Here is a 16,395-nt window from a genome sequence, read left to right on the forward strand (position 1 = left end):
CATTGCGCTGGTGGACCAAGGCAGCGATTCGATGGTGTTATAGAGACTTGCCTTTGTATTACACAATTTACTTTCACGCCAAATGTTAGAGGAAGTTGCTGTTTGGAGATATGACCTTGTATGTCATATGTCATGTCAGGTTATGTTTATATGCTAATATATAAAAAACTAAAACTTAAATGAACCCAATATGTCAACAGAGCCAAATACAGATAAAGAGAAAAATCTCTTTCAGACAAAAATCCATGCAGGAATACGATATATATACAGTGAGGAAAATAAGTATTTGAACACCCGGCTATTTTGCAAGTTCTCCCACTTAGAATTCATGGAGGGGTCTGAAATTGTCATCGTAGGTGCATGTCCACTGTGAGAGACATAATCTAAAAAAAAAAATCCAGAAATCAAAATGTATGATTTTTTAACTATTTATTTGTATGATACAGCTGCAAATAAGTATTTGAACACCTGAGAAAGTCAATGTTAATATTTGGTACAGGAGCCTTTGTTTGCAATTACAGAGGTCAAACGTTTCCTGTAGTTTTTCACCAGGTTTGCACACACTGCAGGAGGGATTTTGGCCCACTCCTCCACACAGATCTTCTCTAGATCAGTCAGGTTTCTGGCCTGTCGCTAAGAAACAAGGAGTTTAAGCTCCCTCCAAAGATTCTCTATTGGGTTTAGGTCTGGAGACTGGCTAGGCCACGCCTGAACCTTGATATGCTTCTTACAGAGCCACTCCTTGGTTATCCTGGCTGTGTGCTTCGGGTCATTGTCATGTTGGAAGAACCAGCCTCGACCCATCTTCAATGCTCTAACTGAGGGAAGGAGGTTGTTCCTCAAAATCTCGCAATACATGGCCCCGGTCATCCTCTCCTTAATACAGTGCAGTCGCCCTGTCCCATGTGCAGAAAAACACCCCCAAAGCATGATGCTACCACCCCCATGCTTCACAGTAGGGATGGTGTTCTTGGGATGGTACTCATCATTCTTCTTCCTCCAAACACGTTTAGTGAAATTATGACCCAAAAGTTATATTTTGGTCTTATCTGACCACATGACTTTCTCTCATGACTCCTCTGGATCATCCAAATGGTCATTGGCAAACTTAAGACGTGCCTGGACATGTGCTGGTTTAAGCAGGGGAACCTTCCTTGCCATGCATGATTTCAAACCATGACGTCTTAGTGTTTTACCAACAGTAACTTTGGAAACGGTGGTCCCAGCTCTTTTCAGGTCATTGACCAGCTCCTCCCATGTAGTTCTGGGCTGATTTCTCACCTTCCTTAGGATCATTGAGACCCCACGAGGTAAGATCTTGCATGGAGCCCCAGTCCGAGGGAGATTGACAGTCATGTTTAGCTTCTTCCATTTTCTAATGATTGCTCCAACAGTGGACCTTTTTTCACCAAGCTGCTTGGCAATTTCCCCGTAGCCCTTTCCAGCCTTGTGGAGGTGTACAATTTCGTCTCTAGTGTCTTTGGACAGCTCTTTGGTCTTGGCCATGTTAGTAGTTGGATTCTTACTGATTGTATGGGGTGGACAGGTGTCTTTATGCAGCTAACGACCTCAAACAGGTGCATCTAATTTAGGATAATAAATGTAGTGGAGGTGGACATTTTAAAGGCAGACTAACAGGTCTTTGAGGGTCAGAATTCTAGCTGATAGACAGGTGTTCAAATACTTTTTTGCAGCTGTATTATACAAATAAATAGTTTAAAAATCATATATTGTGATTTCTAGATTTTTTTTTTTAGATTATGTCTCTCACAGTGGACATGCACCTACGATGACAATTTCAGACCCCTCCATGATTTCTAAGTGGGAGAACTTGCAAAATAGCAGAGTGTTCAAATACTTATTTTCCTCACTGTATATATATATATATTTAAAATGTGATTAAAAGAAGCGAATCAGTAGCATAAGTATGAATGGGCTCAGGGGATATAATACCTTATTACACTCCCTGTCAAGTGTGATATCATGTTGAGAGATTTATTGCCTGTCATTTAAGGTACAGTGATTTCTGTTTATCATTTAAGGAAAGTATTTTCAGATCCCTCGCTCTGTCCTCGCTCCGTCTCATATGTCTCTCTCGGTATGTGACGGAGAGAAGGACATGAGTAACTCTGGAATAGACACGAGGCTGTGACATTGCACATGTCTTCCATCAGGGTGTATTTTTAGGAGAGGAATGTAAATCAATCTGTGTGTGTGTGTGTGTGTGTGTGTGTGTGTGTGTGTGTGTGTGTAAGAACAGGTTGGGAACGAGAGTGCAAGAGTTCATTTAACACGTATAAAACTGATACTAATGATTTATATGTTTATATAACAATACTGATGATTTTCCAATCTTATTGGTCAGAATCAAAACAGCAGCTCTGACTGTACAGGTTTCAATCAATGCACACATTATAATACAATATTGTTTCTACGGTAACAGCACAATCACATGGACTTGCTGATGTGGTCAAGTTTTCTATAAGGACTTTATATAAAGGGTTAATGTTTTTCATCATGGGAAATTCTTAAAGACAGAGGGGTTTCTCAGTACACTGACATGCTTCAAGTACTTTCCAAAAACACACAACATTTTTATTATCATTGCCACCACTCCACATTCTATTTAGGTGATGTTATAAGTGTAGTGACATTTCGAGGGCAGAATAATCGACCACGGCTGACTCCTAAAATGCCATGTGGGGCATCACATAGGTTTTAAAGAAAGACGATTCCATTCTGGCTATGATTCTGAGAATTCATTGACACATTGGGCATGTTCTATAATATAAAAATGTTATATAGACACTGATTCAATTCAATACAAATCACTGATACACTGATTAGATTCCTTTAGTCCAAAAATGTAAAACATATTATTTTAATAAGCAGCTCTTACTAAGCCAATTTGTTTGCTTTCATACCAATAATGGTGGAAAAAAAAACAAAGAAACACTACGAGCACAAAAAAGCCCCTCACGATGACACGACTCTGCATTTTAAACCCGCCGTTTTCTCCATTTCAGCTCCACATGACCCAAAGCCGCTGCATTACCATAGAGGACTGAGCGATTGGGCTTCATTAAGCAGCAGCTCATCATTCGGTTTACGGGCCAAACAAACAAACATAACAAACAAACGCAGAAACAGACGAGCGGCGTTTTGTATCAATTAAAGCTGAAAGCTGTTTGTGTGTGGATAAGACGCGGAGGCGTTAATATGTAATGTGGTTTGACCTCCACCCACGTGAACATGCCATTTCTGCCGAGTGTAAACCATAAACTTTGTGTGTGTGTGTGTGTGTGTGTGTGTGTGTGTGTGTGTGTGTGTGTGTGTCCTGAACCTGCCATTATGTTTATAGCACCGGCAGCTGGAGTGTGTCAAATCAGTTCCTGAAGTTTTAGTCACTCTGTGTTTCATGTGTTGACTGAGAACCTCACGATCGACTTACAACCTTCAAGCGATTTATCTCCATCTGGTCCTCAGTCATTCAGCAAAGGACTCACAAACGACAAACACACACTTTGTATATGGTAGATGGATAGCGTTTTTAGTTTTAAGGGACTACAGCATTGTCTATCTGTTTGTCTATCTTTCACACACACACACACACACACACACACACACACACACACACACACACACACACACACGTGCAAATACCCCAGCTCAGCAATCCTACTGTGTGCTAAGCCTCAGATAAGAAAAAGGGATTAATGTCATGTAAAACGACATGTGTGTGTGTGTGTGTGTGTGTGTGTGTGTGTGTGTGTGTGTGTGCTATAGAACATGAGGCCACGAGGATTATATCTTCTATATTACTAACAAATCAACCAACAACCGTCAGTCTTTACTTTTTCTAATACAATCAGGGTTCAGATTTATGAAATTTTAAATATATAACTATACACACGCAAGTGCATATTAATAAATTAGAATATCATTTATCATCAAAGTTGATTTATTTTAGTAATTCAATACTAAAATTGAAACGTGTATATTATATAGATTCATCACACACAGACTGATATATTTCAAGTGTTTATTTATTTAAATTTTGATGATTATGGCAAAAGAATTGAGAAAATTCGAATATTGTAAAAAAGTTCAATATCGGAGACTGGTGGTGTCTAATCACTTTAATCAGCTCATTAAATCCAAACATCTGCAAAGGTTTCCTGAGCCTTTAAATGGTGTTTTCAGGCTCCACAATCATGGGGAAGACTGCTGACTTGACAGTTGTCCAGAAGACAATCATTGACACCCTGCACATGGAGGGTGAGACACAAAAGGTCATCGCTAAAGAAGCTGCTGTTCACAGACCTCTGTATCCAAGCACATTCATGGAAAGTTGAATGAAAGAAAATAATAAGGTAGAAAAAAGTGAAACGAAGCCCATTCAAGTTTCAAGCCGCTCCTGAACCAGAGACAACGTCAGAGGTGTCTCACCTGGGCAAAGGACAAAAAGGACTAGACTATTGCTCAGTGGAGCAAGGTGGCATTTTTAGATGAAAGAACATTTTGCATTTTATTTAGAAATTAAGATCCCAGAGTCTGGAAGAAGAGAAGAGAAGCACAAAATCCACTTCATGCTACCTTCTGCTGACCAGCTTTATGGAGATGCTGATTTCAATTTCCAACAGGACTTGGCACCTGCCTACATTGCCAAAATACTAATACCTGGTTTAAGGACCATGGTATCCATGTGCTTGATTGGCCAGCAAACTCGCCCTGACCTAAACCTCATGGAGAATCTATGTGGTATTGTAAAGAAAAAGATTTGAGACACCAGACCCGACAACTTAGAAGAGCTGAAGGCTGCTATTAAAGCAAGCTGGGCTTCCATAACACGTCAGCACCGTCACAGACCGATCGCCTTCATGCCACGCTGCATCGCTGCAGTAAATCATGCAAAGGAGCCCCAAACGAGTATTGAGTTCTGTACATGTTCATACTTTTCAGTAGTCCAACATTTCTGTGTTAAAAATCTTTATTTATTTATTTTTCTTTTTTTATTGGTTTGAGTAATATTCTAATTTTCTGAAATACAGAATTTTGGGTTTTCATTAGCTGTAAGCCATAATTATCAAAATTAAAAGAAATAAACACTTGAAATATATCAGTCCGTGTGTGACGAATCTATGTAATATACGAGTTTCACTGTTTGTATTGAATTACTAAAATAAATCAACTTTTGCACCTCTGTGTGTATATGATATAATATTCTTTTTTGTCTGTGTCTAATAAATCCCTGTCATGTTTATCACGAAGATCACTGGAGTAGCATTTTATCTCTTAGCAATATACCATTTGAAAAAACTCTCATACAAATCTAATTATTATATTATACTATCATTATTCAACACTTTGAATAGCAATTAATTTTTCATTATTAAGCAAATTATTATAGTGATTATTTAATCAAACGGCTGACAGACCTTTACTTTTGGGCTGTAAACTTCTCTGTAAATGGTTCTTCACAGACACTTGATCTCTGTAAAGCATTGCAATCAACCACAACATGCTAAAATAAGTGCATAAGGACATTTTCTACATGGAAATTGTAGATCTGTGCTAATTTGTTCACAGGAAATGCTGAAAGATTTGTGACTATTCCACAGAATTGCCCTAAATTCTTTCTATATTCATTTACAGTCATATTTACACAAGAAATCCTGTCACCAAATGATGTCAAACATGAGAAACATGGTGGCTCATGTTCACTGTTTAATGTTTTAGTGACTACAAGGTCATACGGTTAAACCTCAGGAGGGTCAGGAATCTGTAATACGTGTATTTTAACTTCCTTAATCTTAAGCCTTGATCGTACCTTTTCTCACTTGTTATGTGTTAAATATTCCATATGTGTGTTGGTTTGTACAGTAAATATAGCTTCTGAATTGTATTTGGCTAAAATGTTGTCCTAAATATTTAATCATTATGCATTTAGATAGATTCCCAATCTATACAGATTTTTTATATCGACCACGGATATCACAGAGGTTCGACAACATCACATGCTGCTTATATTTTATTGCCGTATTAAATTTCCTGACTGTGCACGTTTGTGATTAAATTTAATGTTCTTTAATTTAATTTAATGTTCTGAAGAAAATGTCTAGATCAGGCGTGCCCAATACGTCGATCGCAAAGGTAGTGTGGGTAGATCGCATGACATAAAAAAAAATAAGAGATAATTATTTACGCATTTTTATAGTAGGTAGATCATTTTGACATTTTCATTTTATATGTAGCTCGCTTGCTAAAAAGTATTTGCACCCCTGATCTAGATATTACACTGTATTATTTATTGCCATTCAAGAGTCAATATCCAAATTTACATGAGGCACAACCTGATCTTAGATAGATAGATAGATAGATAGATAGATAGATAGATAGATAGATAGATAGATAGATAGATAGATAGATAGATAGATAGATAGATAGATAGATAGATAGATCTTAAATGAAGCAAAAAATCCAATGACTTTTACTAATAATAACATATAGTACAGGCCGTTCAGGGTGTTTTTTTTTTTTCTCACATTAAGAGCAAGAAGCGGAAGCTGTAGAGTGTGGGTGTTTATAGTGATGGTATCAGGATGAGCTCGAAGCCCAAACTGAGACGTGTCTCGGAAACTAAAAGCTTTTAAAGCATTGTACAGGTTATTGACTTAATAACGCATTCAATTAATGAATACTCTATTAAAGAGTCATCGTTTTCTGAAAATATAAGAGATTATTTTTCTTCTTTGTACCTCAATGGAAAGGAATGCATCTAGGATGTGATGTTTCTTTATCTTTCTCTCTTTCTCTTACACACACACACACACACACACACACACACACACACACACACACACCTGTGTTTGTGTTACAATGTCGAGCGTGTGAGTAATTTAATCGACTCAATGACGCAGCTTTAATCTCCGGCCTAAAATAAGCTCTCTGTAAAATATTACAGCGCCGCGCGGATAAATAAAAGCTCAGCACACACTTCATTAGAGGTTCTTATCTGCAGCTCCTCTCAGACTTTATGGCCTCTGTGTCAGAGATCCACAGGACAGAGTTCATTCTTGCATGCGTCACGTCTTCCTACAGATTTCCACAAAACGTTTACCTCAGTCTCCACAGTGAAAGTGACAGGAACTTCATCTGATAAAATGAGAATAAGATTTAGAAGAAACAGTTTATACATTTTTTTTACTAAATTCTTCAGTAATAATCAACAGCTGTTTGGACACACCGAAGTGAAAACAGCTTTGGTCACACAGTGCTGCTATTTTGCTAAAAAATTACTTGTGTAAGTTTGCAAGCTAGCTAGCACTACGCTAAGAATGTATTATTTACTGTGTACACAATGTTAGTAGTACACAGGCTGATGTTAGCCAAACAATTTGTTATGTAAACTATTACCCACTAACATTAGGTTATCTATTTACTATTAATGACTGTGTACACTGCTACACTGTCCAAAAAAAAGAAAACAAACAAGCTATCTTATATTCAGATTTTTTTAGCATGTGTGATCCGTCACACTTTCAGATTGACAGCTACAGTGTGATGAAGAAATTAAAGACAAGAATTTCTGTTTTCACCAAGTAAATTTTTAAGATAAATGTACCTTCTATATGCTAAAGGAAAAATTTTACATCTTAACAAAGGAACATGCAGATTACTTAAACAATCCGCGCTAATCGAACCGAATTCCCGCACATGGTTTGTTATTTCTAACAGTGGCAAATATATTTATTCAGCCCAATCATTCAGAAACCTCATCATCCCAGTATTAGCATTTAATAACTTCAGAAAAATCAGCTTGGCGCTAACAGGAGCTGATTCCGACTAAGAACAAGGATTTGTCAGTGATGTAAAACACCTGGCAGATTTATCTGGAAACCCAAGACTCCAATATACTCAGCAAAGCTCTGGTAAGTGAGACACGTTAAAACAAAACGTCTCTCACAATATATAAGAAAAACAAATCTGTTAAATATAGACGTAGTTTAACTCTCGACTCTTCTAGTTCGAGACGTTTGTTTCTTTATCACGGGACTCCCATAGACACTATGCAGCGCATTACACAGGAAACAGAACAGAGTATTTCATCTCCTGAGTCCTCTGGTCCGAGTCGTTAATTCTTTTGTCACATGACTCCCATAGACGACATGCACTTATACATATATAAATTATTGGAACTATAGTCAGAGTTGGTTTATGTAGATGTGTTGGGGATCTGCTTATTGAAAATTTAACATTTTATTTGAATTCTCATCAAATTAACAAAAAGAACCAAATGACTCTAAAAAGATTTGTTCATTTTGATGAAGGAAATTCAAAGAACCGAGTCACTAAAATGAGACCATCTTCCCATCACTACTGCACATATGTCAAGTCAAGTCAAGTTTATTTCTATTTCACAACAGACATTATTTCAAAGCAGCTTTACAGAAATTAACAGTAAAGTGTGTATTTCTCCCTGATGAGCAGCCATGGTGACTGTGGCAAGGAAAAACTGACTCAGATGTTATGAGGAAGAAACCTTGAGAGGAACCAGACTCAAAAGGGGAACCTCATCCTCATTGGGTGACATCAAGACTGTGAGTATAGTCTTTAAACATTTTTAAACATTAACAGAACACTGGAGAGTGAGAACTAACATGAGCACTGGAGTGTAAGATTATGAGTAATGTTCTTTCTACAGTGTTTTACAGTCATTTGAGGTTATGGAACCAGGAGCTACTAAGCAACTCATAAAATAGCTCAACATTTGCGATCATTACAGATCCAACACCAACTTCTCCATGCCAGAGCCTTTAAACACTTAAAGAGGTCCAATGTCCAAACTCCACATCAAGTGGGATCCAACTGATGCTGGAAATGTATGTATAGATGTAGATGTACACGTGTTTATATAGAAGTGTATTCATTTATATAATGTCTGAAGTGCATTAGATGAAAATGTAAAGCCACAGAAGTTGATCCAAAATGCTTTACAAATCAATATACAGTCAAAAATGATTCGCGACTCAGAAAATTCGTAGGTTCTAATTTGGTACCTGGGAAACAGCAAGTTGCGGATTATCTTAAAATTCGCGGGAACCCACAGCGGGACCGAATGTTCAGGAACGTTAGGAATAACATTTTAAACCATGTTTTCACAAAAAAAATAATAATAATTTTTTTAACAAAAACATTATTGTATTGAGGGGGAGTGGTGGCTCCAGCGGTTAAGGCACTGGGTTACCGATCGGAAGGTCGGGGGTTCAAGCCCCGGTATCGCCAAGCTGCCACTCTTGGGCCCTTGAGCAAGGCCCTTAACCCTCTATGCTCCAGGGGCCCTTACGAGAAAAATAAATCAAGGACCATGACGTCGGAGCGACGTGGGGCCGCCTTACCGTGGGCTCACCACCTGAAGGAGGGACCGTAAGGGACCGGTGCTGAGAGGATTGTGCAGCATTTGAAGGCGGGGGCCTTGACAGCCCAATCCCTGGACACGGAGAAGTGTCTGGGGAATCTGCTTAGACTGCTGCCCCTGCGACCCGAATTATGGATAAGCGGGAGAAGATGAAATGATGAAATGAAATTATTGTATTAAAGTAACATAATGTCTAGATGAATTCACTAAGGTTTTGGATGTGTCCAAAACTCTGGGGACCTCTGTATAACTCAAAACTCAAAATATAACTAAAAACATATAATCTTTAACCTAGTTACATTTATATAACAGTGAGTATAGTTTCACCCACAGCTACCTGTTTCAACCAATTAATATTTCTATTTAAAAGCTATTAGAAGGTAAAAAAAAATGATGTTGAATTGAAGGAAGATTTAAATATATATATTACTACTATTAATAGATAGCAATACTGTAATTGTATTCAAATAATATAAAATAAATTGAATTCCTAGTATAACTGAATGGGATGGCTTCTGGCACTGTGAGTTAGCATTAGTATTATTTACCTAAAAAATTTATTTATTTGGATAATTTTCCATATCTACAAACTCCCACTTAGACTATTAAAATATAGTTTGTGGTATGTATATATGTACGGTATATACCATATAAACAGGTGCGTATCCTAATACTGTTTGGCCAACTCTTAAATCTCAGAGCTCGTAATAAAGTGTCACATATCTACCAGAGATAAACTGCTTCTCCAAGTTGGCAGCCAGTCAAGTATAACATGAGAAATCATGAGCTAAAGTGATTCAGTCGGATGAAAAGTGTGGCTTCTCTCCAGCAGTGGATCGATCAGCATAGTGCAGCCGCTTCGTGCCCTGAACCTTCCAATCCTGCTTAATTAACACATTTTACAGCGAGAGTTTAACGTCTGTTTGTCGTGTGATTAAAAGAAGAGAAAGGGAAATAGAGCGATAGATTAGAGTGGCGGGAAATTAATAAATCACAGGACGTGGAGGAAGATAACGAACAGGTTCATTCCAGTTTCACGGCAACCGGGTTTCTATTAAAACACAGAGTCGGACCCTCTTATGTGCTTCAAATAAGAAATCAAACACCACGTGTGTAAAGTGTTCGGTTTCTAAGAACCGTGCGTATCAGGGTCACGTAAGATCATCGCAGCCTTCAATAACAGCTGTCAGATTTGCGAGTGACACCCTGCCGAATCATCTGCAGTCGACTGTAATCTAGTTTTCATCCCACTGTCATTTCCAATTTTTTCAAATTACTAATCATGATTTTTTTTCAGATATATTTCATAGGATATTGCTGAAGGGAAAGTATGTGGTCATAAATTACAAAATTTAGTGGATCTTGTAGATCACCAGTGGTGCCAAAGTGTTTCCTATGTTTTATAGCCACAGTGTAAATTAGAGCACAGCCATAAATATCTTCTTCTTCTTCTTTTGGCTTCTCCCATAATGGGGTCTTCACAGCAGATCATCCGTCTCCATACCCCTCTGTCCTCTACATCTGCCTCCTTCAACCCAACCACCTGCATGTCTTCCCTCATCACATCCATAAACCTCCTCCTTGGTCTTCCTCTTTTCCTCCTTCCTGGCGACTTCATCCTCAGCATTCTCCTACTGATATACCCCATGTCCCTCCTCTGCACATGTCCAAACCATCTCATCACACCTTGTCTCTAAAACGTCCTTCATGCGCTGTCCCTCTAATAAACTCAAATCCAAGACAAATATTCGCAGGTCACATGACCCTCGGTGAGCTGTTTTTCTGTTATTTAACATTTAATAAAGAGAAGAAAAAAAAAAAGACAAAATATTTACCAACCAATCAATCGTTTATTACTAAGTAACAGCGAAATCAGATATACGTGAGTTATAAAGTTATAAGTGATTCCTCTCTGCATTCAAAATAATAAAATAATATACAAACACGATACGTGTATCATATACTGAGAGTGTAAAAAAACTGTTACTATGAACGTAGAAATTAAAAACATGCTCATTGTAAGTGGGACTGAAAACAGATGATAGTTGAACGCCTTTATTTTAAACACTGCGGTCAGACGTCAGGATGTGACAAGACTGCTGGTTAGTTTCCCCTGAAGTTTACAACTTTTTACATACAGTTTCCTTTAGTAGCTTTGGAGAAGTGGCAACTGCGACGAGTTTCACACACCGGTTCACAGAGACATGAGAAGTGTATAACTCCTTCAGACACGACACATTATTCCCCTCCACTCGGTGTGGAGACATAAATGTGTAATGACTTTGATTCAATGTATTAGGATGTGATGAACATTTGGTACTGTGTGTAAAACCCACAAAAACGTGCAGGAAAGTTCTTTACTGCTACATCAGCACATTGTTGTCACAGCACATCAAGTATTATTAAAGGGGATTTTACGTTGCATTTATTTTGGCAAAAATATAATTCGATTCTTTTTTCAGGGAATTTGTTTTGCTTTGTTCTTCTCATTAGGCATATTTCAAATGACCCAGAAAATTCAAATGAAAAAAAAATATATATCAAAAACAACCAGGACACCAGGAACTCACATTTGCACAAAGATTTAAAAACAAACAAACAGAGAACATGGAGAGGTTCCAAATAAATTACTGAATAAACATGTAACTGTACAGTGAAGTCAAAAGTATGGAAACACCTGGTATTTAATGGTTTTTGAGACACATGCATGCACCATTTTTTTTTTTTTATAGGTCATGAAAATAAAGTATGAAAAAAGGCTTTGACCGCACAAATCTATAAATTTCCAGATGCTCCACATTATTTTCATTGCAAAACTCCACCTTAGCATGAATAACAGCTTTACACACTCTTAGTTTCTCCAAACATTCAGCTGAAATACTTGAATACTATGTCTCTTGTAAAACTTGTCGGAGATGTTCTTCACTAGTTTTCTTTCTCGTGATCCAAGAGCAGTTCAAAAGGATGGACAGTTCAATGGATAATTGGCTCATCGTCTGATTGCATGGTGAAGTCGGTTCCAACGAGCCGCAGACCAGATGAAATTGCACGGTGTTGAAGAATGGAACTGCCGCCATATTGGTTCCTTTCACCTGAAATAAACCATTAAGCTTCCACCTCCACGTTTGAGTGTGGAGATGAGGCAATCTGCGAACATCTTCTTTCCTGTTCTCACAAGTTCTTACACAAGTTCTTCTCTAACACAGGAACATGCATGCCTCTCCAAAACCATAAAACAGTAGGTGTTTCCAAACATTTGACATTCTCAGTCAAAATCTCCAGAACTCTGCATGGAAGTATGTTTGGGTCACAATGCAGATGGATTGCTCAGATGAACTAAACCTTAATAAATCACGGCTTGAACACGGCGAAGAGGTGAAAGTTCATTTCTAAACAATACGCTGTAGCAATAAATATGGCTGTGTGTAGGAGACGCACTGATTGATTCAGTCGCGACTGATTCAGAACTTTTTGCCTGAGATGTGCTGTGAGAAATCGTCATAGAGGCATAAAGCTGGTCTGATTCACTGGATGCATCGAAGCAATAAACAGGCAGTAAATCACACCTCTGCTTTGTCTGTTTGATTCACTGGAACAAAACACTCTAAAGCACATGCCCTTTCCCCACACATACTGGCATTGTAACTATTACATCATTACACACTATCCTACAATACTGGTCCTAGATTATTGATAAAGAGCCCAATACGGTACACAAAGCAATTCAGGCAGAGCAGCAGTAAATCAGAAAACGCCCGTTTCATCACTGTGATATGCGTTTGGATCAGAACACACATCCAGGGAATGTCTGGCTCAGTGGCTTAATTGGCTGTGATTCGACCGGGGGAGTAAAAGCTAATTAAACTCTAATGATGGTGCTGATTTGCTAAGAAGCCCCTTGATGGAGATTGGAAAGTGCCTGATGGTGGGTGGGTTTAGTAGGTCTGCTCTCATCCCTGTCTTTATTTTTCCATTCTGTAAAATTTCAGTATTTTCCACCAAAGATTTTGCCACAGAGAACAAGATACTACATACTACAGATCTTTAATCCGGAGTGAGACAATGTTTGTGTTTGAAAACAAAAAGCGTCTGGATGCACAGATCTTAAATTCGAATTACCGACGCAACACTCGAAAGCACGTTAGAATCACTAGCAAGCCTTGGAATAGACTACAGCACACAGAAATACTTCCTTCAAATATCTAACAATGTTAGGAAGCTGGAGTCAGAGCTCAGGGGCCTTGATTAAGGCCCCAACAAGGGCAGCTTGGCTTTACTGGGGCTTGAACCCCTAACCTTCTGATCAGTAACCCAGAGTACCCACTGAGCCTCGACTTCAGATAAACATGTGTTCTGTATATCTTCAGCTTCTTACCACTGATTTGATTTCAAAATAATCTTTACCTACCGGCTTCTGAGTTTTTATTTGGATTATTAACGTACTATTTGCAATAGATTTGACTTCTTCGGGATGTGCGAGAGAGATAAAGTGTTCAGGTGTATGTCATCCTGTCTGACCTGCGGTGTAACACTAAACCTCTGCCCTAATTCCAGACCCTAATTATAACTCTAACCCTCAGATAAACTCTACACAAAAATAATAAAAAATACAATAATAATAACCAATACTGCTATGGGGAATCCTGTTTTTCAAACGAGCCACGTGCTGTTTATCATCCATCAGGATGAAGGTAAATTCTACAGGTGTCAATGTGAATTAGGGGCAAAAACAACAACAACAACAACATTTTTCACTACTGCTATTACACAGGCACAGAGACACAATTCTGCGGCTGCCTAAACTCTTAGATTTGGATTACAGCTCCTCGGTCGTAAAAACTCCAAGCTTGCGCAGCCTCCCAGAGACATATCGGTTTCCACTGCGCAAGCAGCACGGAAATCCGTCAGGACTGAGGACGAACCTTGTGAACTTCAAGCACCTCCACGACGATGGCTATTACTTTTCATTTCTACTAACGGCGACCATGACACCATAGCTCTAGTCTGATTCAGATGAAGGAGACCTGATAGTTTTGGGGTTGTAGCTGTAGTAACACAACGCTGGACTTCCAGGAACCTGGAGTCCAACTGCAGAATCCATGAAGTCATGGATATTTTGTATGCACTTACACGTGTCCTTCTAAATTTAACCCTGTCCTTGTGAGGACCTTAAACATAATATAACTATATAACTAACTATATACTGAGATTTCAGTCTTTGTGGTTTTCCTTTTAAAAGAAAAAGTTTTCCTTGTGTGAGTATGTGTGTGTGTGTGTGTGTGTGTGTGTGTGTGTGTGTGTGTGTGTGTGTGTGTGTGAGGAGGCAGTTCAATAATTCAATATAATGTCAGTAGAGTGCAGATACACACACACTGATCTGTGTTTTCACAGACTTGTGCTGCTTGCAAAAGAAAATATTTATGTACTATAATTACATGCAGGGTGGAAGTCACGTGGGCATGGGTTTGATTAGACAGACCACGTGCTTCTCATCATGTTGCTGAATCTTCTGCAAAGCAGATTTCAGGTGCGCAATTTTACAGCCAGTAATGTGCGCTTTTGTCTGATTGGCTATAAAACTTCTATTTAACAGAATTGAGTGCACGTATAGCTGCATTCCTTATAGCAACTTTAATGAAACCCTGGCTGATTTAATCAACACCACACACACGCACACGCGCACACACACACACACACAGGTAAGACAGGTGTGCGCCAGAGTGTGTTACCTTCAGGGCGCATTTCTCCCCGGTTTTCTTGTTAAAACACTCTAGTACTTTGCCGTTGATTCCCAGCCCGAGAACCTGAGTGGAGATCTTGTAGTCGTCCGTCACGGCGTTGCGCTTGATCTCCAGTTTCGGGAAGCCAGCACCATGGTTCGGATTGGGCATGGGGAAGTGCGTGGAGTCGCGCTCCTTCTCCGGTTTGGTCACCGCGCTTTCGCCCTTGCTCTGGCTTTCCATATTAGGCACCTCGTCTTTGGATTTTCCATTCTGCAGCATGTTCCGTGGGGAAAAGAGGACAGGAGTCAAAATTCGAGCTGTCCCAAAGTGTCCCCAAAGATGAGACTTGAGTCCAGAGCGGATCCCCTGGATGTGATTTACTGGAGCGCGGCGCGCATCGCGTGTATTGTGCGCCAAGTAAAATCTAGATGAAAGAACCTGAAATGAGCGGGGAAAAGTTAGTATATACTGGAAGAGCTCTTGGTCCCTCACGTAAAGCAGAGCTTTCACAGTCACAGCTGCTTTAAGAAAGTCACGAAGGGGTTCTTTAAAGCAAGCCGGCGGCACATCGGCTGAGTGCGGGTTCCTCTCCGGCTCAAAGCGCACCACGAGCTCGGTGTAGCGCAGGAACGCCTTCACACGGACTCAACAGGAACCAATATGAGATCAGGCGTTTTTTTTTCTTCTGTCATCAGGTCCTGCCCCTGTGCGTCAGTGAACTTACACAAGAGCTCCGACTCTTAAAGCGACACCGACCTAGTGATCAACTTCTACTGCCGCCAGGATTCACCTTAAAACATCTGGAGGGAAGAAATTTGCAGAGGATTTCTAAACTAACAGGACAAGATCCAACTCTTACTCTCTTACACACACACACACACACACACACACACACACACACACACACACACACACACACAAACACAACAGGACAAGTTGGCAAAAGCCTGGGCCAGAAGAGTCAACATTTCCTGAACAGGCACTAATTAATTAACTTACTAATTAATAAATTAAATAATGAATTAATAAACGAATTAATTAATTCATTCATTCATTTTTCACACAGTCCTTGTGGTTCGGTCCAGGTATACTGGCCCTGTTTCCTTATGACTAACCAGTCAACCTACAGCATGTTTTTCGGAGGTCGGAGGAAACCAGTAGGACGTTGATACTTCACCCAGACAGTAACTGTAGATCAGGATTGATCTTGTGCGGTTATGTGTAAGTTTTGATTTTATAAAATTGTATAATTTA

At 39.2% G+C, this 16,395-nt stretch overlaps 1 protein-coding gene and 1 long non-coding RNA gene across 3 annotated transcripts in view; both read right to left on the bottom strand.

The window, feature by feature from the left end:
* The window catches only part of mapkapk3 (MAPK activated protein kinase 3), a 24,823-nt gene extending 9,005 nt beyond the window's left edge, over positions 1 to 15,818 (bottom strand). The window contains exon 1 of one of the 2 annotated variants that reach the window (XM_083533821.1): positions 15,148 to 15,817. In XM_083533821.1, coding sequence (XP_083389947.1) covers positions 15,148 to 15,420 — 273 coding nt within the window. In that variant the 5' untranslated portion in view covers positions 15,421 to 15,817. Of the gene's footprint in view, positions 1 to 15,147 lie in introns of both variants that reach the window. The other variant, XM_083533822.1, reaches the window with a different exon arrangement.
* On the bottom strand, positions 11,458 to 11,872 carry LOC310721853. The gene is made up of 2 exons (XR_014532216.1): positions 11,546 to 11,872; positions 11,458 to 11,514 (listed from the first exon to the last, which is right to left on the bottom strand). It is a non-coding gene; the product is annotated as an uncharacterized lncRNA (long non-coding RNA).
* Positions 15,819 to 16,395: the final 577 nt, after the last annotated feature.

Source organism: Silurus aristotelis (assembly GCF_946808225.1).
Source record: "Silurus aristotelis genome assembly, chromosome: 28".
Taxonomy (NCBI): Eukaryota; Metazoa; Chordata; class Actinopteri; order Siluriformes; family Siluridae; genus Silurus; species Silurus aristotelis.